We start from the raw sequence: 23706 nt of genomic DNA on the forward strand, positions 1-23706 counted from the left end.
AACAAATCACTAATTAAAATATTCAGAAATTAAAACTACACTTAATTAAAAGATAGAACAAGAAGCGAACTAAATCGAAACTGAAAAGGGGAAAATGACTTACTGAATTAATCTTCGAGCTTATTTGATTTCTGGGAACGAATTTAATTAATATTATGGGTTTATCTTTGTCGAAATAAACTCATAATATTAATCAAAATCATCCGAGAGTGAAGCTTTCCCAATGGCAGAAAAACTTGAAACCCTAGATTTGAAATTGGAGGCGGCCTGGTGAACTTCGAAAGAAAATAACCACGGATTTGTGAGGGGGAGGACGAGGAGACTGTATGGTGAAGATTTGGAGTCATTTGGATGAACTTGTGTTTTGAGACCCGATTTTTAAACACATATTCAGAGCTTCTGGGTTTGATTCGAGGGAATATGGTCGTGGATTAGTGATGAGGGAGAGGAGAGGGAGCTGTAGTGTTATTTTTACAGCGATTGGAGGCAGCGCCGCCACCCTCAGGCAGTGGGGTTTGGTGGTGGCTTGGATTAGGGTTTGAGAGGAGAGGTAGGGTGAGGGAGATGAGGAAATGGGGGTGGGGGGGAGCGTTCGGACAGTCTTATACTGAGATCCTAGGACGATCTCGTCCGTTGGATTGAGGAGCAACGGCTGAGATTAAACCCTAAAACGACGTCATTTTGGGTTATGGGGGGCTGGACCGGGTTTAGACGCGGGTTTGGGCTGGCCTGGGGCTTGTTTTAACTCCTGGGCTCCGAATTTGTTAACAATGGCCCAATTCAAAGCAGCCTTCTTATTATAATTGTTTGTTCATTTTGGCTTTTGTATTTATTTATTATTATTTTATTTTATTTTGATTTTATAAAATGTTAAAACAAAACAAAGACCTAATTAAACTATTTAACTCCTAAAATTATCTAAAAATACTATTTAAAGATAAATGCAACAATTAACAATTAAACGTGCAAAGAACTATTTTTGCAATTTTCTTTAAATTTGTTCTAAAACTACCTAATACTAAAATTGTAACATTAAATCCCTAAATGCAAATGCATAATTGTATTTTCATATGAATGAAATGCAACCAATTAACACAAAAAGTTAGCAAAAAATTCACGAAGATTGTAAAAATAATAGAGAAATCAATTATTTGAGACTTTTGGAAATAGTTTGCTTAGGGCAAAAATCACGTGCTCACACTCATTTCTCGCATAGATCCTCTAAAGTGTATCTTTCAGAAGCCTATGCCCACAGGAAGACTTGCAAAGTGGCAGATTTTACTCATAGAGTTTGACATCATCTATGTGACTCGCACCACGATGAAAGCCCAAGCCTTGGCCGACCACTTGGCCGAGAATCTGGTGGATGAAGAATATGAGCCACTGGAGACTTATTTTCCTGATGAAGAAGTGATGTGCGTTGACGAGGTTGATCATGATGAAAAGCCAGGTTGGAAACTCTTCTTTGATGGAGCTGCTAACATGAAAGGTGTCAGAATAGGGGTTGTACTCATCTCTGAAACAGGGCAACACTACCATGTAACAGCCCAACTTCGATTTTATTGCACCAACAACATGGCTGAGTACGAAGCATGCATTCTGGGTTTGAGATTAGCTGTAGACATGGGAGTCCAGGAAATACTAGTTCTGGGAGATTAAGATTTGTTGGTTCACCAGATTCAAGGAGAATGGGAGACTCGGGACTTGAAGCTCATACCGTACCGACAGTGTCTGCATGATCTTTGTCAACAATTCAGGTCGGTAGAATACAGACATATTCCCAGGGTTCATAGTGAGATTGCCGATGCCTTGGCTACTCTGGTGTCAATGTTACATCATCCGTACAAGGCTTATGTTGACCCCGTGCATATCTAAGTTCGTGATCAACATGCTTATTGTAATGTGGTTGAAGAGGAAATTGATGGCGAACCTTGGTTCCATGATATTAAGGAATACATCAAGTCGGGGGTATATCCAGTACATGCCACAGGTGATCAAAAGAGAACCATCCGAAGTCTGGATAGTGGATTTTTCTTGAGTGGGGGAATCTTGTACAAGAGGACTCCAGATTTGGGACTGTTGAGGTGCATAGATGCTAAAGAAGCTTCAACTATCATGGCCGAAGTGCATTCTGGAGTTTGCGGGCCGCATATGAATGGGTATGTCTTAGCAAAGAAGATACTTCAAGCAGGTTATTATTGGCTCACCAATGGAACGGGATTGCATCAGCTTTGTTCGCAAATGTCATCAATGCCAGGTGCACGGTGATTTGATTCATTCCCCGCCATCTGATTTGCATAAAATGTCTGCACCTTGGCCATTTGTTGCTTGGGGCATGGATGTCGTTGGACCAATTGAGCCGGCAGCATCGAACGGGCATAGATTTATTCTGGTGGCCATTGATTACTTTACCAAGTGGGTCGAAGCTATAACTTTCAAGTCCGTGAACAAGAAGGTAGTGGTGGATTTTGTTCATTCAAATATCATTTGTCGGTTCGGAATTCCCAAGGTGATCATCACAGACAATGCTACCAACCTCAACAGTCATTTGATGAAAGAGGTATGCCAACAGTTCAAGATTATGCATCGAAACTCCACTCCGTACCATCCCAAGGCGAATGGAGCTGTTGAGGCTACTAACAAGAACATAAAGAAGATACTTTGTAAGATGGTGCAAGGTTCTAGGTAATGGCATGAAAAGTTGCCCTTTGCCTTACTGGGTTATCGCACTATTGTTCGCACTTCAGTAGGTGCAACTCCTTATTTGCTAGTATATGGAACTGAGGCAGTTATACCTGCGGAAGTTGAGATTCCATCACTTTGGATCATTGCAGAAGCTGAAATCAATGATGATGAGTGGGTCAACCCGGCCAGAGCAGTTGAGTTTGATCGGTGAGAAAAGATTGGCTGCAGTATGTCATGGTCAATTGTATCAGAAGAGAATGGCAAGAGCATACAACAAGAAGGTATGTCCTCGGATATTCGAAGTAGGCCAGCTGGTATTGAAGCGCATACTTCCTCATCAGGTTGAAGCTAAACAAAAGTTCGCCCCAAACTGGCAGGGGCCGTTCGTTGTGACAAGAGTGTTGCCCAATGGTGTTTTGTATTTAACAGACAAAGAAGGCAAATATGTAGATATGGCTATCAATTCTGATACAGTCAAGAGGTACTATATATAATTTCTTTGCTTACCTTCAATTGCATTTTGTACTTGGTATGTTCAAAGTTGGAATAACGAAGGCATTTTGTTCTGCTACCCAAATACTTTTATCCTTTGTTACCCCTTTTGAGCCTTATTTATTTTCTTTCATACCCCTCTTTTGGAATCAGGAGTAGAATTGGAAAACAAGAGGAAGAAAAAGAAGAAAGAGAAGAAAAGAATTTTTAAAAAAAGAAAAAAAGAAAGAAAAAGAAACAACTTTTGTTTGAACTACGTTCGACCTGATTCCTTTTAAGGATGCGTAGGCAGCCTTACGGTTCGGTCCCCTCAAAATGAAAATCCAAGATTCCCCCAGGCCCAAAGAAACTGGGGCATAAGTTTTGATTTTGCAAAAGATCTTATTCCAAGAGTTGTATTTTTGAACCCTTTTCATCTTAAATTAGTTTGAGCTTTCATGCCACCCTTTCTTTCTAGCCCTGTCCAAAAGCTTACATTACAATCCAGAGAAAGACCTTCCGATCAATCTTTGAGGATGCCAAGTCAAGCGAGATAGAGGTATGATTTACATCATGGGTAACACTTTGTTCATGGGCACAAGAGCTGAGAGAAAATTTAAAATACGAGATTCTTATTGGTGAAAACCCTCACAGGAACCGTAAGGCGATGGTGAGCTGAGAGAAAATTTAAAATGAGAGAGTCTTATTGGTGAAAACCCTCGCGGGCACCATAAGGCGATGGTGAGTTGAGAGTTGAACAAATGAGAGAGGCTTGTTGGTGAAAATTCTTCGGGGCACTTCAAGTCGAATGAGGCTCGTGACTTTACAGGAAAATTGGATCATTGAAAGCCCAGTTTTGAAGTATGAAGACATGACATGAACTGAAAATAATTGGTTGGACGGATTAGGCTGATCAATCCAAAATGCATGTCATGATTATTGGAGCTAGCCGCTTCACTCAGATAAGTGTTTTTTCCATTCTTCTTCACATAGTCATCTTTGTTCAAATTTTCCTTTGTTCCTTTTGCCAAAAATCACTTCACTGTGCTCTTTGAGTCTATCTTATGAGTCTTTTTCGAGTTAGCCCTTGTTGAACAAGCAGGAAAGGATTCCAAATCATACTACCAACTTTTAAATTGCACAAAGCGGAGTTCGCCCAAGCACATCATAAGTGACATGATTCAGAATGAGCAGTATGGTGATAAATGAAGTTCAAGTGATAAGGTGATTCTTGAATTTTAAGAAAATACAAAGATTCAGCAACTTTCAGAATGAAAAACACAATGCAACAAGTGAGTGTAAGAGATTCAGGTCATTCAGAGGTTTTGTGGTCTAGTTCCAACCAAAAGGTCAAACAACTCTTTGTTGGACTGAAGTAACTAATCAAAATGAAGCATGGCAGTGGCAGAAGCAGATACTCAACAACGATGCCACAAACTAACCACCACATTTTCACACTAACAAGATTTTATTTGTCTGAAACATGGGCAAGAAAATTTGTTAATCCGCAGGGACCCTCCATGGGGAAAGCATGGTTCAGGGGCAAGGAATTTTGTTCTTTCTGCACTGATCCTCCAGAAGAGAGCATGGCTCAGGTAAGTTCATTCTCGGCTGCTCAGGACCCTCCTGGATAATGGGATTTAGTTTTAAGTTTTCATGACCCTCCTGGATAATGAGATTTAGTTTTAAGTTTTCATGACCCTCCTGGATAGTGGGATTTAGTTTCAAATTTTCAGGACCCTCCTGGATAATGAGATTTAGTTTTAAGTTTTCAGGACCCTCCTGGATAATGGAATTTAGTTTCTAAGTTTTCAGGACCCTCCTGTATAATGGGATTTAGGTTTTAAGTTTTCAGGACCCTCCTGGATAATGGGATTAATTCTCAAGTCTTCAGGACCCTCCTAGATATTGGGATTTAATTTTAATTTTCAAGGATTTAGTTTTAAGTTTTCAGGACCCTCCTGAAAAATGGGGTTTAACTAACAGTCACTAATGTTCCTGGTACAAACTAGGGCAGAAAATTTTCTTTATTTTTGTCTGTTTTGTTTAATTGCAGGCGCCCACCTGGAGAATGAGGGAATCCATTTCAAGTTTCAAGTCGGTCGCAGACGCCTATCTGGAGAATGAGAGAATTCATTTTAAATTTCAAGTCGGTCGCAGGCGCCCACCTGGAGAATGAGGGAATTCATTTCAAGTTTTAAGCAAGTCGCAGGCGCCAACTTGGAGAACGAGGGAATTTCATTTCAAGTTTTAAGCAAGTCGCAGGCGCCCTCCTGGAGAATGAGGGAATTAATTTCAGTTTTAAATCAGTGGCAGGCGCCCACCTGGAGAATGAGGGAAATTATTTCAAGTTCAAGCCATTGGCAGACGCCCACCTGGAGAATGAGGGAATTATTTCAAAGTTCAAGTCATTCGCAGGCACCCACCTGGAGAATGAGGGAATTCATTTCAAGTTTCAAGAAAGTTGCAGGCACCCACCTGGAGAACGAGGGAATCCATTTCAAGCAAGTCGCAGGCGCCCACCTGGAAAATGAGGGAATTCATTTCAAGTTTTAAGTTAGTGGCAGGCGCCCACCTGGAGAACGAGGGAATTTATTTCAGAGTTACTTTCAATTCTCAAATTCAAGAGGCATCAGGAGCCAATCTGAAGAACAGGGACCATTTTTCAGTTTCATGTTGAAGGATCAAGTAGAGATTCAAGGAAGATTCAAGACAAGAAGTAGATAAGATCTTGTATTTTTCCTTTACTTTTGCTGTAATTTTTTCTTTTATTTTTTTATGTAATGGAAGGACCCGCGGACCGGAACCTCGACGGCACTTCACTCGACTCTCCACCTCGATACTCCATCGTCCTTCTCACTTATGAACTACACGTGGCTTGATTCCTTTATAACCAAGGATATGTAGGCAGCTCAGATATCAGGGCTCGATCACATTCTCTTTTCTTTTAGTTATAGTCTCTCTAAATATGGGTCGGGTCAAAAACATGTCTTGTTGTTCTTAATTTGGAAACACTTCGTGCTTCCCGTAAAAAAGGGCAGCTGTAGACATGTAATTTTTGACCCGCACATTAGAATTACCTTTAATAGCCCTAGTATTTTTAGGATAGTTATTTGAGTTTATTTCTATAGGATTTCACTTTATTATTAATTATAATTTTAGTTTTTAAGGCACAAAAATTGAAAAATACAAAAAAAAGAAGAAGAAGAAGAAATAGTTTCATGTTCTATCTTATTTCTATTTAGTTTAGGTTATTAATATTTTTATAGTAATATATTTTTGTTCTTACCATGATTTTAACTTTTATTTTGAATATAATAATTTATATAAAAAATATAGTTTCATAGTATGATATATTTTACTTTAATTAATTAGAATTAATTTTAAATCATTTTAAAAGAAATGTTCAAGTTTTTATTTATTTTTGGATTTAAAAGAGTTGAAACCCCAATTTGTAGGCCCAATTTCTGTTCCCCCTTGACCCAATTAATCCCCAGCCCACAAGACCCACACCTCTTTATACTTCTCACCAACCCAGCAGCTCATGACCCGCGCCCAGCCATCTGACCTGCCCCATTCCTTCTTAAATCTCAGCCCTCCATTCCACTCTAATCCAACAGCCCACATTTCATTTTAACCCCATATAAAACCTAATTATAACACCCCAAAAAAAACCTAAACCTAATCCCCCATCTCCCAAAAATGGCACCCCCTTCCTCCACTCTCTGCCACTGCCTACCACCCTAACCCGCCGAAAAATTCCTCCAATCATTACACGACCCCCCCTCGCTGGTCCCCTCCTCTCATCTCTCTCTCCACGTGGCATTACGACTTTTGACAACGGGAATATTCTTTCCCGATTTCACGCGTTCATCTCTCACTTTCTTCGAGAAATTAAGACCGTCCATGAACGGATGATAGAAAAATGGGAACCGTAGGATCAAAATCCTAGGCGTCCATCTTCCTAAAAATCTATTTTCGGACTCTTTTTGGATTTTTTCGGAGGATTTCTTGAGGAAAAAAGCATAGAAGGTTCTGGGTTGGCATATAAATTGGGGTTCTAAGGAAAAGAAAAATTAGGGGTTTGGTTCTGGAGAAAATTTTAGAGGAAAAACTAGGGTTCTTTGGACAAAAAAATCGAAGAAACTTTGGGAGAAAGAGTTAGGGTTTTCGGATTTTCAGTTGTTCTTCTAATTTCAATTCATTCGAAAAATTAGAGTTCTCTATTAGTGTTCTTTTGGTTCCCAAAAACAGAAAAATCAAAGAAGTGGATCTCTGTTTCTTCATTTTAATTTCGGCTTCTTGTTTCAAATATGGAGTTCGATTAGTTTGAGAGGCTGTTCGAGGTGGGTTCGATTTCCCGACGTTGCTCGATTCTTGCTACTGGTTCGTGGTTCCTGTCGCAACCCTTTGTTCGAATTCATTCTCTGTGAATCATTGTAGCCGTTGAAGTGTTATTGATAGAAAGTTCATTTCAGGTTCATTTCCTCCTCCCTTAATTTTATTTTCTTTGGTGTGATCTCAATCCGAATTCGAACTTCAGGTTTTAGCTAGAAGAATAGTTGAATCACATTTGCTCTTTTTGAACTGTAATGGGGTGCTTTGTTATCATCTTTGTGCTTAAAGTGTGCTTAGTTTCCTTGCTTAGTTCTGACTAAATGAAGTAGCATCTCCTTGCTTAGTTTCGCATTTATGTGAGAAATCTAGTGTAAGATGGTTTTGTAACATGTTTGTTTTTCTATAGAAGCATGTTCTATCTCGTTTGACTGGTAGATCTGAGTAAATCTCCTGTAGCTATGTGTAAGTAAAGACTGTTGTTTTTATTCGCTTCCTTCTTCTGTTGGCCACATGAATGGTTGATTAGCCACGTTGTTTTGAACTTGATGTCTCTGGGATGCTAAGTTAGTGTCCATGTTGTGGTGATAGTATCTCTATGTCTTACTCTATCATTTACCATGATTGAAATTGGATATAACATAGTCAAAAATCTTAAATGGATAACATCTTAGATTATCAAAAGTTCCAGTGTATTAGATGATTAAATGACTAACTGTCAACTCGGCATATGGCCGAATTCTTTCGCTAGCTTGATGATTGGTTGGTTAAACATAACTGTCGGTTTGTAATGGTAGTTGAGCTAACTTTGTTTCCAGTAGCCAATGTGTCTATACTGTTTATGCTCCTACATCTAAAATGAATGCTTGTTTGGTTCTATCTTCCTAAATCGTTAGGCTTGAATCGATTCCCGCTTGAGCTATAAGACTAAATCGTTCATAGGAAGTTGGCAGGTCACCTTCTAAGAATGGCTATTGTGATTTTTGCAAGTTTCTGGTTGTGTCTTAGTTGATGTACTTTCACTTAAAATCCAGATTTCTTTTGTCCAAATACCCATGATGTTATTTCAATATGTTTAATATGCTGGAGTGTGGTGAATGCTATGTGAATATGCTCAGACGTGTAGTGTAGGTTTGAAAATTCTGAGTTCATATTAGTGTGTCTGATGGTGTGTTAATTTTGAGTGACTAAGGTCAGCTTGGTGTTATTCGATTTCTAAAAAGTCAAAAAGATACATGGATGGGCTAAAGTGGAATTTAAAAGGCTCTTTATCACTTTGGATCCACCATATATTTCTTTCAACTATTATTTGTATTCTTACTCTAGTTTATGTATTCTGGATGCTTATCTCCTTTGGCTGATCTATACTTGTTTAAATGATATTGAGCCGTGGGGAATTTGAAAAAGATCGAGCCCACTAGTATTTAGTTAAATTACATGCTTTAGGATTGGCTTGGTCTAAATACATGAAAATTAAAAGTTAAAAGGAGAATGAGCATGAAAAGAATTTTATTTACTTTAGTTTATTTTTATTTTTACTCTTCTTACTTAATCGCTAGGAACATGTTTAGGCCAGCCACCTGGGTAAGCAAGTATTAGGTAGTTTATTTGTTTGTTTTTTTCTTTTTCGAGGCTAGAGGTCGTCCCCTTTTAGTCCATTATTATCCGGGGAATGCCCCGAAGGATTTGTATGTGTTTTATTCCGGGATATGTCCCGAAGCATTTGTATTTAGAGGTCGATAGTAGAACTCGTAGTATTTTTGTTTTCATTTTTCTTTTATTAGGTGGGGACGGCCTCGAGCCTCTTGTGTGTTTATTTTTCTTTTCTGTGTTTATTTTTACCTCAATATGAATATTCTAAAAGCCAACTAGATTGAGTACGCAACCGTGACTTTCACGGGACTTGGAGAGTGCCTAACACCTTCTCCCCGAGTCAAATGAACCCCCTTGCCCGAATCTCTGGTGCTGACTTAGTTTTTGAGTCCAAAGTGTTTTAAAAGGAAAAAATTCTTTCTAAAAATGTTGGTCTGACACACCAAAACCAATGTCAGGTGGCGACTCTAAAAAAATCATTTTGAACATAAATTTTTGTCACTTTCAAGTTTGAAGACCCTTTTGAGCTTCAAAATCTTTTTATATATTTTAAGAGGTTAGTGAAGTGAAAAAAGGGGGTGTGACAAGTCCCATAATCAAATTTAATTGTTATTATCATTTTCACGGTAAATAAAAACATAAAATTTGGTCGATAATTGGTTAGGTAGAAACACCTTTCAATGTGTCTCTACCCTTTGAAATTAAGAGTATCCAATAGCTCCGAATCCCACAAGCTAATTTTATAACTTATTCCAGTATGGGTTTCAAAATCCTAGGCAACCCAATTACTATAAATTAAGAAAAATATCTTATCAAATTCAACTCAAGCAGCTGCAACGACATGCAAGCGCATCTGGTGTAGTGGTATCATAGTACCCTCCCACGGTACTGACCGGGGTTGGATTCCCCGGATGCGCAGTTATGTTTTATTTTGAATCGACGCACTTATCACATATTTTTGCACCTGCAAGTGGTGGGCATAAAGTGAAGAATTGAATAGAATGATTACACTTTCTGTTATTTTTTGTCATACATTTTAATTTACATGGCTAATTCTTAACTTTATGAGCACAGTTCGCAATGATTAACATAAACAATCGCCTAAGTTAAGTTTCTTTGATACTAAAACAGTAATACTACTATATACTGCATAGCATTGCATTTCCCCTACTATTTTTGCTAATGCTTGAACTAGTTTTTTTCATTTCTTAATCAAAAGTGACTGGAAATTTGCAAAAAAAATAAAAAAAACCGACATTTGGATTTTTAATGTATTATTCCAATAATATGAAAACTTCTTTGAGAATGAGAGTTTTTATGATATCTTTTCTATAACAAGGCTCCCCAAAAAATTGTACGCCAAAATAAAAAAAGAAGAGAAACCAAATGGGCGCCATACAAGTGTAAGAAGCTGGATTTGTCAAATGGAGTACAGAATTTGGGGTCACGTGACGAAAGCGTGCTTCCCATCATTACTACTAAAGGCGTTACACGATTGACGATATGCACACACACCGACTCGGATGTTGCCGGGTTCAGGCTTCTCTCTGATATCAAACCCTTCCCCTCAAACGAAGGCATTCGGTTCGTTTGTCGGGTCAAATATCAACTATGATCACTAGTGGTGAGCTCCCCCTTTCACTCTCTTCTCTGTTTTCTTTTTGGGTTATGTCTTCTGGGGTTGTTGATGCTACTGTCGAATTGCATATAGCTTATATTCGTCTTTTATTTTCTATTCTTTATTCCATTTTTTAGTAAAGGTGGCTCTTTCTTTAGCTTTTTCAATTACCGCTGTTGATTTTGGATTTCTTGAGATACATTTGATCTTTTGTTGGCGAAGTGTATTAGATGATTGAGCATAGTCAGCTCTGTAGATTGTAGCCGAATCACATGTTAATGATTCCCAAAATTTTGTGATGATTCCTATGGAGAAGAGACTCTATTCCTTTGACTAGAAATGAACCTTGGGCCTAAGATCATGTAAGGAAGGAGACCAATGTGGGACTCCTACACTGCCCCACCCAACTCGGGATATGTGGAGTGTGAGCAACATAACATGAGAGTCCAACATTGGCTAAACTAAAAATAGGGATGAGTCTGGCTCTGGTAACATGTAAAGAAAGAAAATGAACTTTGGGTCTAACTCAACCTTAAAAATTAGTTCATAAGTTGAGGATTATCCAAGACATATATAAGGTGACAACAACTCATTCCCTTCATCAATGTGAGAGTTTAATAGATCTCTTCCTGTAAGGTACTTGCAAGTACAAGTTGCAACACTAGTGTGGAAGAAAGTTGAGGTTGTTAATAGGACTAGACTAAAGAGGGGATGAAATTTTAAGAAAGTGTGCAAGTGAAAGTTGTAAATACTTGGATGTAAGATGAAAAACTAAAATAAACTGCATGGAATAAAATTGACCAAAAAAGGATAACATGGGTTGTGGATGTGTTGTGTTGGATGTATGATGTCCTATTGTTGTTGATAAATGATAAGTTCATATATTTATAGAGTTAGAGATGGAAATTAGCTATCCTAAGAATTTGTACACACTCTTCTAGACGAGTTCGTTAAGTCTGCATTAGTAGATTATGCCCCCATGTTGTGGCGATAATTGATAGTTTGCTCAGCTGACTTTCTTGTATTTTAAGGATTGCATCAAGTGACTGGTTTGTTCCTTTGTCTCTCAGTACATGGGAAGTTAGTTACTAACTACATCCTTTGCTTATAAGTTTCTCTGTCAAATGTGTTAAGCTTTTCCCACGGTAACTTGGATCTTGATTGATTCTCTGGCCTAACTCCTTGGACTTAGTTCAGTCTAGGTGTGATCAAATTCATGCTAATCTAGTTGACTCAGACTCATCTTAAGCTTAACCTGTCATAATGAAGACCCAAAAATCATTATCTGGTTGATTGGTTGACATGGGTTCAAAGCTTTTGTCTTCAACTCAGTTGAATTGGTCTGCGTCTTGGCTGAACTGGTGTTCGTCTCAGTTGAAGTAGTCCTTGGATTGAATGAGCTACCCCTAGGCTCGGCCAAGCTACTCAGCTCAGCTAAACTAGCTTCCGATTCGGCTGAACTGATTTTCAGCTGATCCAGTCCAGATTTTGTTGTTACAAATCTTATGCCCATTATATTGCCTTCCCCTACCTTGTCCCAAATATGGCCAAGTGGGATTCCTCTATTGTTGATATTAATATATTATCACATATCAACCGTACTGTTTCCTTCATCCGTTGGAGAAGGGTTCTATTTCATTGGAACGTCGTGATTCACTAGTGAGAACTTCTAATGCATTAGGTTGATAATTGATTCTTCTGTTTTCTCGTTTAAGATACGATTTGGATGTCATTACGAACTTGTAAATACTTTGATTGTCGGACAGCGAAGTAAATCATTGATGACGTTAGAGATCCAAGTCTTCTTTTGTTTGGTTTCCACACATCAGCTAACGAAAATCTTAAGCTTCAACTTGCATTTATGTTCTTCCTTTCTACTTCTTTACTGCTATATTCGACCTAATAACTGCCTTTTTGCCGGTCCAGGGCATAGGTGGCACACAATTAACTGCTTCAAACGGCAAAATGCTTTGGAAGAGCATAACATTGATAACAGAGAAGATAAGATCAGCATTTTACCTGATTCCATTCTTCATCACATTCTTTCATATCTTCCTACCAGAGATGTTGTAGGGACATGTATACTATCAACAAGGTGGAAGAATCTTTGGACTTGTGTTGAAAACATTGACTTTGATGACTCATTGCTCTATTCAAGTGGGATTTTTGGTTATCCTGTGAACGTCACTTGTTTCATGCACTTTGTCCAGAGAGTTTTTCAACTTCGAGAAGAATCAGACATCAAAAAGTTTCGCCTTTCCTGCCGTGTTTGCTTCAGTGCCTCTCATGTTTGTTTATGGATTTTAGCTGCTATTAAGCATAATGCTAAAGAGCTTGATCTTTGCCTTTTTGTAGAAGAGCCTTTTATGTTGCCTCAATGTGTTTTCAGTAGCAAGACACTTACTTCTCTAAAACTTGAAATGAATTGTGTTCTTGAACTACCTGCTAGTACCTTTTTTCCTTTCCTTAGAACGTTGCACCTATGTCTTGTCACATTTCGGGATGATAGCTCAACCCAGAGGCTGTTTTCTGGTTGCCCTATGCTTCGAGAGTTGGCTATATTAGATTGTGAATGGATGAACTTGAAGCATGTCGCAATTTCAATCTCTACATTGAAGAGCTTGACAATTGATGATTTGCCTTTCTTTGGCTCCACTGACGATCTAAATGGCTGCGAAATCAAGATTGATGCAGCAAGTCTTAGTTTCCTAAAGTACAGTGGTTATCTCTCAAATGAGATATATTTGTATAATCTATCCCCCTCAGTTTATGCATCTATTCACATCCCAATTCTCTATGAGAAGCGAAATCAAATTGCTTTTCGTGCTGTTAAGCTCTTTAGAGGGATACACAAAATTAACGCTGCGAGAATATCTAGCAGGGCTATTGAGGTAATTATTAACAGGACGGAATTAGATACAGAACATGACAGTCTAGAATGTTGAATGTCTAAATATGCGGCACTGATCTTTTTTCTTTTCCTTTTCTGTGATCCCACTTGTTGCTTGGCAAGTCTCTCTTCATCGCAGACATAGAGAAAGACCGACTTCCAGTATTTTATAACTTGATGCATTTGGAGTTGAGTATGGAACTTGAAAATCATACGATTGGACCATTGAAGGAACTGCTCCAATGTCTGCCAAAGTTGCAATCACTTCATTTTTCTGAGGTAGAAATACTTTGCCATTATGGACTTATTTATAAATTCTTTTTTATTTTTCATTTTTCTTTCCATTCAGGGACTTGCCCCCTGCATGCGCCTTTGTGAAGATGACTGGAACTTGGGATCTGTACCATCCTGTTTCTTGTCTAGTCTCAAGACAGTGACATACTCCAATTTTCATGGTAATGATACAGAAATTTCTTTTTTAAGAAATTTGGTGAAAAATGCATTAGTTTTGGAGAAGCTGAACATAGTGTGTTCAAAGAGACATTTCGGGGATCCAAAGAAGCAAAAGGAAGTTAAAGTTCAACTGCAAAGTCTTCACAGGGGATCAGTGTCTTGTGCTATCAAGTTTATGTAAAACCTCAAAGAGCCTTTACCTGTGAGTTGTTTTTCCATCAAGAAGCTTCATAGCTTTTCCTTGCCATTTTGCTTTTTCATGCAGAGATGTGGCTTTTTTTTATCCCTTCTGCTTTGATTCATCAATCTATTTTCTAGCTAAATAACTGAATCAGAGTGCTCAGCATAAGTAATGAGTTTAAAATCTCGGATTCTTCCCATTGAGATGTGAATTTGAGTTTTACCAAGATAGGAATGATGAATGCTTAGTTTCTTGTAATTTTCAGAAGGTCGTTTTCCATGGACTATTCATGAGTTAACTTGCAAGGGGTTTGTTATAAGTAGGGAAAACAAGAGGAAGGGTTATGCATGTTCCAGAATATCATAGAGGTGCATCTATCCCGGAGTTAATTTAACTTTTCTGTGACAAAGTAGCTAGTGCTTGAAAATAACATAGAAGTACACATATGCTTTCCTGTTAATCTACATTTCAAAGTTCATTTTACACTGCTTATGTTAGTTGCTATCCAGCTCAAAATAAGATCACTCTTTATCCCTAATTTTGTGAATCTATTGGTCGCCAAATGAAAATATGACTCTTTATATAGTATATAAAGATTTGCACGTGCTTTGGTCTGTGAATCTATTGGTCGCCAGATGAAAATATGACTCTTTATATAAGTATATAAAGATTTGCACGTGGTTGCACCAAAAGCTCACCGTGTTAATAGAGTTAGGTTTGACTGGACAATTATATTCAGAGTTTCAGACCTAATTGTTCCATCTTTCGACAGCTTTAACTGAACTTCTGCACATAAGACTGTATTAAATTGGATTACTATTATAAATAGATAAATGGGAGCTGTAATTGCTTATTGAATATCTGGTTTCTGTAGTTAGGATGCACATTCAGGGGATTTCTTATTTAGAAGAACACAGTGTTGCTAAGAAATTGTTGAACTAGAACCTGTTTGGACTTTTACGACTGGAAACATCAAGGAATTTCTTCTTTCCTCAAGTAGTTAAAGGCAAGAGTAATTGCAATATGAAGTTCTCCTTTTGGGGCCTGTTGAAATTTGATTTTTCTTCTCTTTCAGCTAGCCAAAAGAATCTGTCAATTTAAATTTAACTTGTACTTTGACGAATTTCTTGTTACACTTAAAATTCTTAATGTAGTAAGTAACATCACCTATTTCGATATCAAACTCACGCTTGCTCTGCAAGATCAGGGTGGTTTGCCTTTTGATCTTTCATATGTTTTGAAAGGTCTCTGCAAGATCACGTTTCTTCTTTCTGACACTTGGTAGTGCTGCAGTATTGCATTCAAAAGCCATCAGACTTTAGAAACGCATTCATGTTATTGTGTGTAAAGTGTAAACCTGATAGTAACATTTTTATGCTTTATTCAGCTTATTGTAGGTGTATGTGATGCAGTTTTCTACAAGCAGTTAGTTTGCAAGCATTTGTTGCGGCTCTTGCAGATCGCTGGCTATGATCTTTTGATTCCTATTAAGAGTGCAACACCATGCTTTAGTATGCTTGTCCAACTTCGTAGATCAGTTATTGTTTGGTAATGCTGTCTCCAGGTTCATGTAAATCAGTTGGAACTTCTTTTGGCACCTAGCTCACAAATCTTTAAGGTCTTTTTGGAGTAGTGGAATCTGACTGTACTGGAACAGGTAAGCAGTTAGCTTAGCTAAGGAACCTTTGCCTCTTTTGTCTTTTATTTTGTGGGGATAGGCATAGATGCTAGGATGATGATTTTGTGATTGTTTTCTTTATTCAAAAAGGAATCAAACATTGTAAAACTTCTATAATATCAAGCTGACTTAGTCATGTGAACATTAAGGATAGGGGAATTATTGTATCACTATTTGGTCTTTGGGAAAGAAAGTTACACATGCATTGATCAAGTTCCTATGTCTGCTATTTTGTGTGTTTTAACATTTCAAACTTTTGCATTATGTTCTGTTTCATAATTGAAGAGATTGAGTTTTTTTTCAAGGGGATACTCTTCTGATACGCCCTCTTTACAGGCATGTCAGAATATAATACAAAATATAAGAGAAGGTGAGTATTCATGAAGGGACACAATTCTCTACCTTTCGTTGGTCCATCTTCTTAGTACTTGGTATTTAGACCTTAGATATTGCTAATTTGTAGTATGAAATGTGTTATATTCAAGGGGAGGTGCCATGATGCATGCTATTTGCTGATGACATAGTTCTAATTGACGAGACACGACGCGGCGTCAACGAGAGGCTAGAGGTTTGGAGACATGCCCTTGAGTCTAAAGGTTTCAGGCTGAGCAGGACGAAGACGGAATACCCCGAGTGCAAATTTGGGGCCGAGCCAATGGAAGCAGGAGTGGAAGTGAGGCTCGACTCTCAAGTCATCCCTAAAAGGGGTAGTTTCAAGTACCTTGGGTCAGTTATTCAGGGGATCGGGAGATCGACGAGGATGTCACACACCGTATAGGGGTGGGGTGGATGAAGTGGAGGTTAGCAACGGGAGTCTTGTGTTACAAGAAAGTGCCACCGTTACTAAAAGGTAAGTTTTATAGAGCAGTGGTTAGGCCTGCTATGTTGTATGGGACCGAGTATTGGCCGGTTAAAAACTCACACATCCAGAAGATGAAAGTAGCAGAGATGAGGATGTTGAGGTGGATGTGCGGGCATACAAGAATGGACAAGATTAGGAATGAAGATATTCGAGAGAAGGTGGGCGTGGCCCCCATGGAGGACAAGATGTGGGAAGCAAGACTCAGATGGTTCGGGCACATTCAGAGGAAGAGCACTGATGCACCAGTGAGGAGGTGTGAGCGACTGGCTGTGGTGGGCACGAGGAGAGGTAGAGGGAGACCTAAGAAGTATTGGGGAGAGGTGATCAGGCAGGACATGGCACGACTTAGGATTTCTGAGGACATGGCCCTAGACAGGGAACTGTGGAGGTCGAGCATTAAGGTTGTAGATTAGGGAGAAGTTGTGAATAATACTACAATGCACTAGAGTGAGACTAGCCAGTTAGGAGTTAGTCTTAGGAGGCTACTGATCAGCTACTGATGCAGGGCTTTATATGTTGGATATTAGTATACCTTCCATCCTTTTCTCCATCCTTTTTCGTATTTCCTATATTTCTTATATTATTGTTATTTTGTTATTTTATGTTATGTATTTTATGTTATTTTATTATGAGTCTATTGATAGTACTAATATATGTCTCCTGTTGCTCTCTTGAGCCGAGGGTCTTCTGGAAACAGCCTCTCTGCCCCTCGGGGTAGGGGTAAGGTCTGCGTACATATTACCCTTCCCAGACCCCACTTGTGGGATTATACTGGGATGTTGATGTTGTTGTTGTAGTAGTATGAAATGTGTTGCCTTTCTACATAGTCACTAATATCTTTTGCCTTTTGCCTTTTGCCTTCAGCATTTAATTGAGTGAAAATCATGTGAGATTAAGGTTCAAATTTTAATAGGGACAAAAAAATGCTAGATGATTTCTTCTTATCTCTCTAATTTTGGAGGGCAGAGTTATCCAAAACCTACTTTGGTAAAAGGTAGCAGCTACCTAATGGAATAATCGAGGTGCGTAAAAGCTATTCCGACACCACTATTATAGAAAAGAGTCAATAGTGCTTTTGGTAGTTGAGTTGGGAAAGGAAGAAAAAGCATAAAGAAAGAGGAAGCCAATAATGCTTCAAAAGCATTTTTTTCCTTCTTGACTTATAACTGCGGTGGAGGGTTGTTATTACAGTATACAATTGTCGTGCCATGAAAATGTCTTTTTATTCCAAGAAAAAGCCACTTAAGAATTAGTGTCCCCAACAGAGAAAACCAGACAGGGGACCTGCAAAAGTTCTCCGTCTGAGTGCGTTGTTTTGATAAGAGGTACATTTATTAATATGACACAGCATTTACATAATCTAGCAGGAATATGCCATTTCAGAAAACCCTTTTTTATTATAAGGGAAGGTCAAACTTTTGCACTGACAATTATAATTAATTAGGACTATGATTCTTTATGTCCTTATCAAGAGCAGTTTATGCCCCGAATCCAGTGCTGCTTGTGATTATCATTGTCATTATAAAAGAATGAGACTATTCTTTATTGATAATAACACTAATTATAATAATGGAAATGATGCAAACTTAACTAAATCAACTCCACCAAACACATGGTGTGGCCCCTTTGCCTACTCTTCAAACTTCCTCTGCGAGTAGGTGTGTGGGTAAGTTTGACAGTTACGGGTTGTCCTCTGCGAATAGTAAATATTGTTAGTAAATTTACAGTTTGATGGTATCCGAAAAAGTTTTTTTACACGATGTGTGAATTCAATTTTCACCACCCTCTCTATCCTTTTTTCCTTTACTATTCCCTATTGTGACAATATTTATTAGTGATAGAATGCATGTTAAAAATTTTATACCTTCCAAACTACCAAGCGTGCTAAAGAAGGTATAAACACTGAGTTTGTCATTGTTGTCGTTGTTGCTAAAGAAGGTATAAACCCTAATATCTACTGTATGGGTCAAAATCTACCTCTAGAATTTAAGTTGAAATGACATCGCTAAAGCATTTCCAAGTCATCATGGGTCGAAGTGATCTAATTAACAATGAAGGTTGTGGTCGAAGAGTCATCAAGGATTAAGGCCGAGGTCGAGCACTCTTGACAGAGTTATAACCAGTGGCGGAGCCACATGCACCAAAGGGTTGTCAACCGATACCCCTTTGTCAAAAATTACACTGTATAGCTCGGTAATTTTTTATATATATATATATATATATATATATATATATATAATGACACCCCTTGACTTCTTGGTGATTTTATTTCTTTATATTTGACTCCCCTTAATAAAAATCCTGGCTCCGCCACTGGTTATAACGGGTAGTTTCAAGATATGACATAAAAGAGAATATTCTAGTAAATATCCTCTTCACTTGTACTGTTAGGGTTTTTAGGAACATGTTCTCTATAAATAGAAAGAGACAATGATCGGGGACATGTGATATTTATTTTGTAAAAGACACTTTTGAATTGAGAAGGAGAAAATCTGATTCCAACCATAAGCACACGAAAACCTTTTTCGAAGATTCTTGCCTACACTTTTCCATTACATCCGAGAATATCTCATGCACTCAAAGATTGATTTATCATTCTAGATTGTCAAAGAGAATATTCATTACTTCCATCTTGTCTAGTGTGACTCCTTAGTATTTATTTACATAAATACCATTTGTTATTATTCTACAATCAATGCTGCATTACTAGTATTTTGATTCTTGACTACTCCCCCAGTCCACAATAAGTGACCAATTTGCCTTGGGCATACCCATTAAGGAAATACTAAAGTCTAGACAAAAATAGTTAGTGTGACTAAACTACCCTTAATTAAATGTTGCAGCATAATTTAATGTGAGGAGTAAAATACTTTTTAGGGATACATACATAAGGGTAATTTTGAAAAAATAAATTGAATTTTTTCTTGATTATATAAGTGGACACTATTTTGGACTAAAATAAAAAGGCAAATTGGTCACTTATTGTGGACCGGAGGGAGTATTGACTATTGCAGGCTATCATATATGTTGGAACATATCTGCGCATCGCTCGTTATGCTACTAGGTGTATAGGTCAAAATTTGATCAAAGGAATTCTACTTAAGGAAGAATGACCAGGAGTCCACCAAGCCTACGTCACGTACAGAAAGCAGTATACCAGCGAATGATTCAACTACGGTCGAGGTCGAGCACTCAGTTCGGCCCGAACGGCTAGTTCGACACTTAGACATTTCAGAGGAATACTCTAGAGGATATTCCAAGAGCTGAGGTACTCCGGTTAAGGACCGCTGGGTAAAGGAAGTATTTTGTATAAATATCATGAGAGAGAGTAACGGAAGGGGAGGGGGGCTGAGGAGAACACATACATACACATACATCTCTCTAACGGAGAAGATATTTCATCCTCTCAGGCTCTTCGCCAAAAAGGAGACAAATCTCAGGATTTTAGCGGTCGTTTGTAGTTCAATTATATGAAATATACGGAGATCTAGTTTATGCAGAAATGGTGATTCTTTTCCTTCATGTATTCTCTGTTATCATTTGATATTTTTTGGAGCCATCTTTCTTTTCTTGCATTATGGATCCAATCACAACTGTAACCAAATTTTACGTTCAGCTATGCTTGTTCATTCTTGTCTTCTATCTCTGATCTAGAATAAATTATCTCTGGCTAGGATTTACCCCATATCTTATTATTTAATTAGTTAACAAAAAGAGCCTAAAACTTTTTGGTCAAACAATTTGGCGCCGTCTATTGGTATTTCCTAGCCAAAGTTTTAGTTTCCTCTAGATCTAAACTCGGTTCTAGTTCTACTTCCCGTTCGTTGTAACTTCATCCTTTGGCCAAACTTTTAGTTTCTTCACACACACAGGACTGGATCGGATTGGTACTTGAACTCGAAGATCCCAACGGGCGGAGTAATTCATCAACCCACAAGATGCCCAGATTTGACTAACACCGAAGCTAAGTAAGAGGCTGAGATCAGATCTGAAGTTAGCACTCTCAGTTCATTGCCAATCAGATCGAAGAGACTTTCCAGACCCAAGTAGCGGAGACGACAAAAACACCAAGCCAAAGACCCACAAGATGTCATCCGAGTTCGGTGGATATTAGCTCAACCAATGATAGTAGCTACGAAGCATAGCCAAAGCAGGGAACATGGTCGCTATCTTCCACTTGTCAACCAACCAGTCAAGGTAACAAACGATTTTGTTTGGCTTTAACTTGCTATTTCTTTTCAGAGAGACAAGAACATGGGCATACTCACCGACACACGAACAGGAAACAAACCCCATCAAAATAGCACACCAAGAAAACGCTCCGCGCCATATCATAGTGCAGGCAACGGTCGAGCGAAACCCCACCAATGAGTTGGTACTCAATGCCATAAAGGAAAAGTCTCTATAGACCGGGACTGGGTCACCAGCCCAGAAAACATACGAATCTCTCCAACATGCAGACATAACACAAGTGCGTAAAACTCACCCATGCGCTCGCCAAAGCCACTATGCGACGACACAACTAGCCAAAGTTCAATCTCGTACGTACATTGAGATATCCCGAAGCTTGAGCGAGACATTCATCCCCCGGCCTATCGACTACCTCTCCAGGCCAAGCGATGAAGGTACTAGATAGACTGGGACTCCTCGAATGTTTGTAGGGACCGTATAGCAACATGTAGTATTCTCCAATAAATGAGTAAGCGAAGCAACATACGGAGTTCTTACACAACTCCACCAAGTTTAGACAACACGCCAACACAGGAAATGTACATACGACCTCGCTCGAATTAAGAAGTCTAATTCGACCTCGCTCGAATTAACAAGACAAATTCGACCTCATTCGAATTTACAACAAGACAAATTCGACTTCGTTCGAATTTACAACAAGACAAACTCGACCTCGTTTGAATTTACAACAAGACAAATTCGACCTCGCTCGAATCAACAAGTCTAAATTCGACCTCGCTCGAATTAGCAAGACAAATTCAACTTCGCTCGAATCAACAAGTCTAAATTCGACCTCGCTCGAATTAGCAAGTCAAATTCGACCTCGCTCGAATTAAGTAAGCTACATTCGACCCCGCTCGAATTAACTACAGAAAGTCGTGGACTTATCGCAAGAAGATCCTAGAAATTCGAAAAGAAAAAAAGGAAAGGCCAAAGACGTACAACCAAGGATAAATCAATTGTTCCATTCAAAGGAAAAATAGCATCTTACAAAGGGCCAAAAGGGGGGGCCCACCCAACTAACTAAGTACAGAAAAACTAAATACAAGAGGAAAAATTAAGTACAAAAGCTTCACTCAGCATCATCCCCATCCACGTTGTCATCTCTCTCCCTGCTCGGTTCAGCGACTTCACCTCCACCGTCACCTTTTCCGCCAATTCAACACTTAGACCGGACGTAGGAGAAGTCGAAGACAACAATTGCGCCCTCTTAGCCTCGAGAGCAAAAATTTGATCACCCAGGCTCGAGACGTCTCTGTCAATCCCGCTAATTCGCTCATCAAGTCGCGCCTCCCATAGAGCAGTTGTTTCTATATCAGTTGCACGTTCAGAACTGAGAACACGGATAGAGTCTTCCAGTGCTGCAGCCCTCGCTGAGGCCGCTACTCGGGCTCCCTCAGCCCTCTCCAGCTCGTCGTCTTCCTTTCCAACTCGGTCACCTTTTCCGCCAATTCAACACTTAGACCGGTGACTCTACTGGCACTCTGTTTAAGCTCCGCCCGCAGGGCCATCACCTTCGCCTGAAGATCAGCACACCCGGCCGCAACACCCTTGCCCATTTCGAGCTCTTCTTCTTTAGCCTTAAGCAGCCCCTCGAGTTCGCTGCATCTGCCAATGGACCACATCAGGTCCTCGTCGTTCAGCTCCAACTCCCTAAGGCATTTTGCGGCACTTGTCACAGCATCGGTGGTACTTCGAAACCATTTTCTGAAAAGCAGAAGCCCGCCTCTCCTAGCGGCGGATACTCTCAGTCTCCAAAATGAAAGTCTGAAAAAAGAAGAGAGAACAGAAAGAGAAAGTCAGCAAGAGTGGAAGACGTAAAACGAAGAAAGCAATAAACTCACCCTCAAAGCCATTCCGGCTACGCCCCGTGATAGGCCAACATCGTTGATCTCCTGAAGGAACCCGCTTTCAGTAGCGGAACAAAGAAGGGAAAATTGGGGAACCAGGCCCAGCGTGTCCTCCAACAAATCGCAATTCGAAGAAATCTCGATCACGCGGGAGGAATCATCCGTTCCCGCCTACACCCGAGTGAACCCCGCCTCAAACATGCTTATGTCTTCAGGATCAATATCTGAACCAGATTCATAGTCATCTCTAACCGCGCCCTTCACCCTCTCGCTGGCCGAAGAGGGAGCACGGGCCTGTTGAGAAGTCGATGACCACTCGAAATGATCGTAGCGGCCTCCGAGCTCTGCCCCTACCACAGTAGACTCCATCACGTCGGAAACGGGCACCACCTCCACGCCCGAAGGGGATACGGTCTCCTCATCTAAATTAGCATCACCAGCAGGTTCAGACTGCCAAAACGAGATCACCCCTCGAAGGCCCCTCGATCCTGGGTACTCCATCAGCTCTTATTCTCCGTCTATTTAATAGAGCTTCTTCGCCATCGTCCTGAGACGATTCGTCTACCAAATGAACTGCGGGAATCAAGCTTCCGCTTGACGAGCAACCTTGCGACGGCCAAGTACGGGAGGGGTCGTAGTCTGTAAAGTAGCAGCGGCCTGAACGCTCTCACTTGCAGCCGCAATCACTGCAGTCCGATCAAGAGACTCGACTGATGGAAAGCAGGTATGAGAGCCCTCGCCCTCCCCGTGACCCGCCGACCTACCAACGAGAGAAGCTTAAACCAAAGAGGAAATAGGGGGGGAGGAAAATATAGGGCAAAGGGAAAGTGACCAAGGGCAAGACGAGATGACTCACCAGT

General features: G+C 39.5%; 1 protein-coding gene, 1 non-coding gene and 1 pseudogene across 3 annotated transcripts; all 3 read left to right on the forward strand.

Moving 5' to 3' along the window:
- LOC109205383 overlaps nt 1-3179 on the forward strand; it is a 23683-nt pseudogene extending 20504 nt beyond the window's left edge.
- Nucleotides 3180-9931: 6752 nt separating this feature from the next.
- TRNAG-CCC lies at nt 9932-10002 on the forward strand. Its single transcript has one exon. It is a non-coding gene; the product is annotated as a tRNA-Gly (tRNA).
- Nucleotides 10003-10452: 450 nt separating this feature from the next.
- Nucleotides 10453-16672, forward strand: LOC109205390 (F-box protein At4g22280-like). 2 transcript variants are annotated; one of them, XR_002064660.1, is made up of 7 exons: nt 10453-10708; nt 12629-13593; nt 13716-13871; nt 13942-14247; nt 15614-15883; nt 16241-16274; nt 16390-16672. XR_002064660.1 is itself a non-coding variant. In XM_019368101.1 (5 exons), the coding sequence occupies exons 1-4, from the start codon at nt 10696-10698 to the stop codon at nt 14224-14226; spliced, it is 1419 nt and encodes a 472-aa protein (XP_019223646.1). In that variant the 5' UTR covers nt 10453-10695; the 3' UTR covers nt 14227-14247; nt 15614-16117. The 2 variants fall into 2 exon arrangements, 1 of the variants encoding a protein (XP_019223646.1); XM_019368101.1 differs by lacking the exons at nt 16241-16274; nt 16390-16672 and having other exon boundaries at nt 15614-16117.
- Nucleotides 16673-23706: the final 7034 nt, after the last annotated feature.

This window comes from Nicotiana attenuata, unplaced genomic scaffold (genome assembly GCF_001879085.1).
Source record: "Nicotiana attenuata strain UT unplaced genomic scaffold, NIATTr2, whole genome shotgun sequence".
Taxonomy (NCBI): domain Eukaryota; kingdom Viridiplantae; phylum Streptophyta; class Magnoliopsida; order Solanales; family Solanaceae; genus Nicotiana; species Nicotiana attenuata.

Coding starts and splice junctions, on each gene's coding strand:
- LOC109205390 (XM_019368101.1), top strand. Junction 13,594..13,715: donor TATCTAGCAGGGCTATTGAG/GTAATTATTAAC, acceptor TTGCTTGGCAAG/TCTCTCTTCATCGCAGACAT. Junction 13,872..13,941: donor AATCACTTCATTTTTCTGAG/GTAGAAATACTT, acceptor CTTTCCATTCAG/GGACTTGCCCCCTGCATGCG.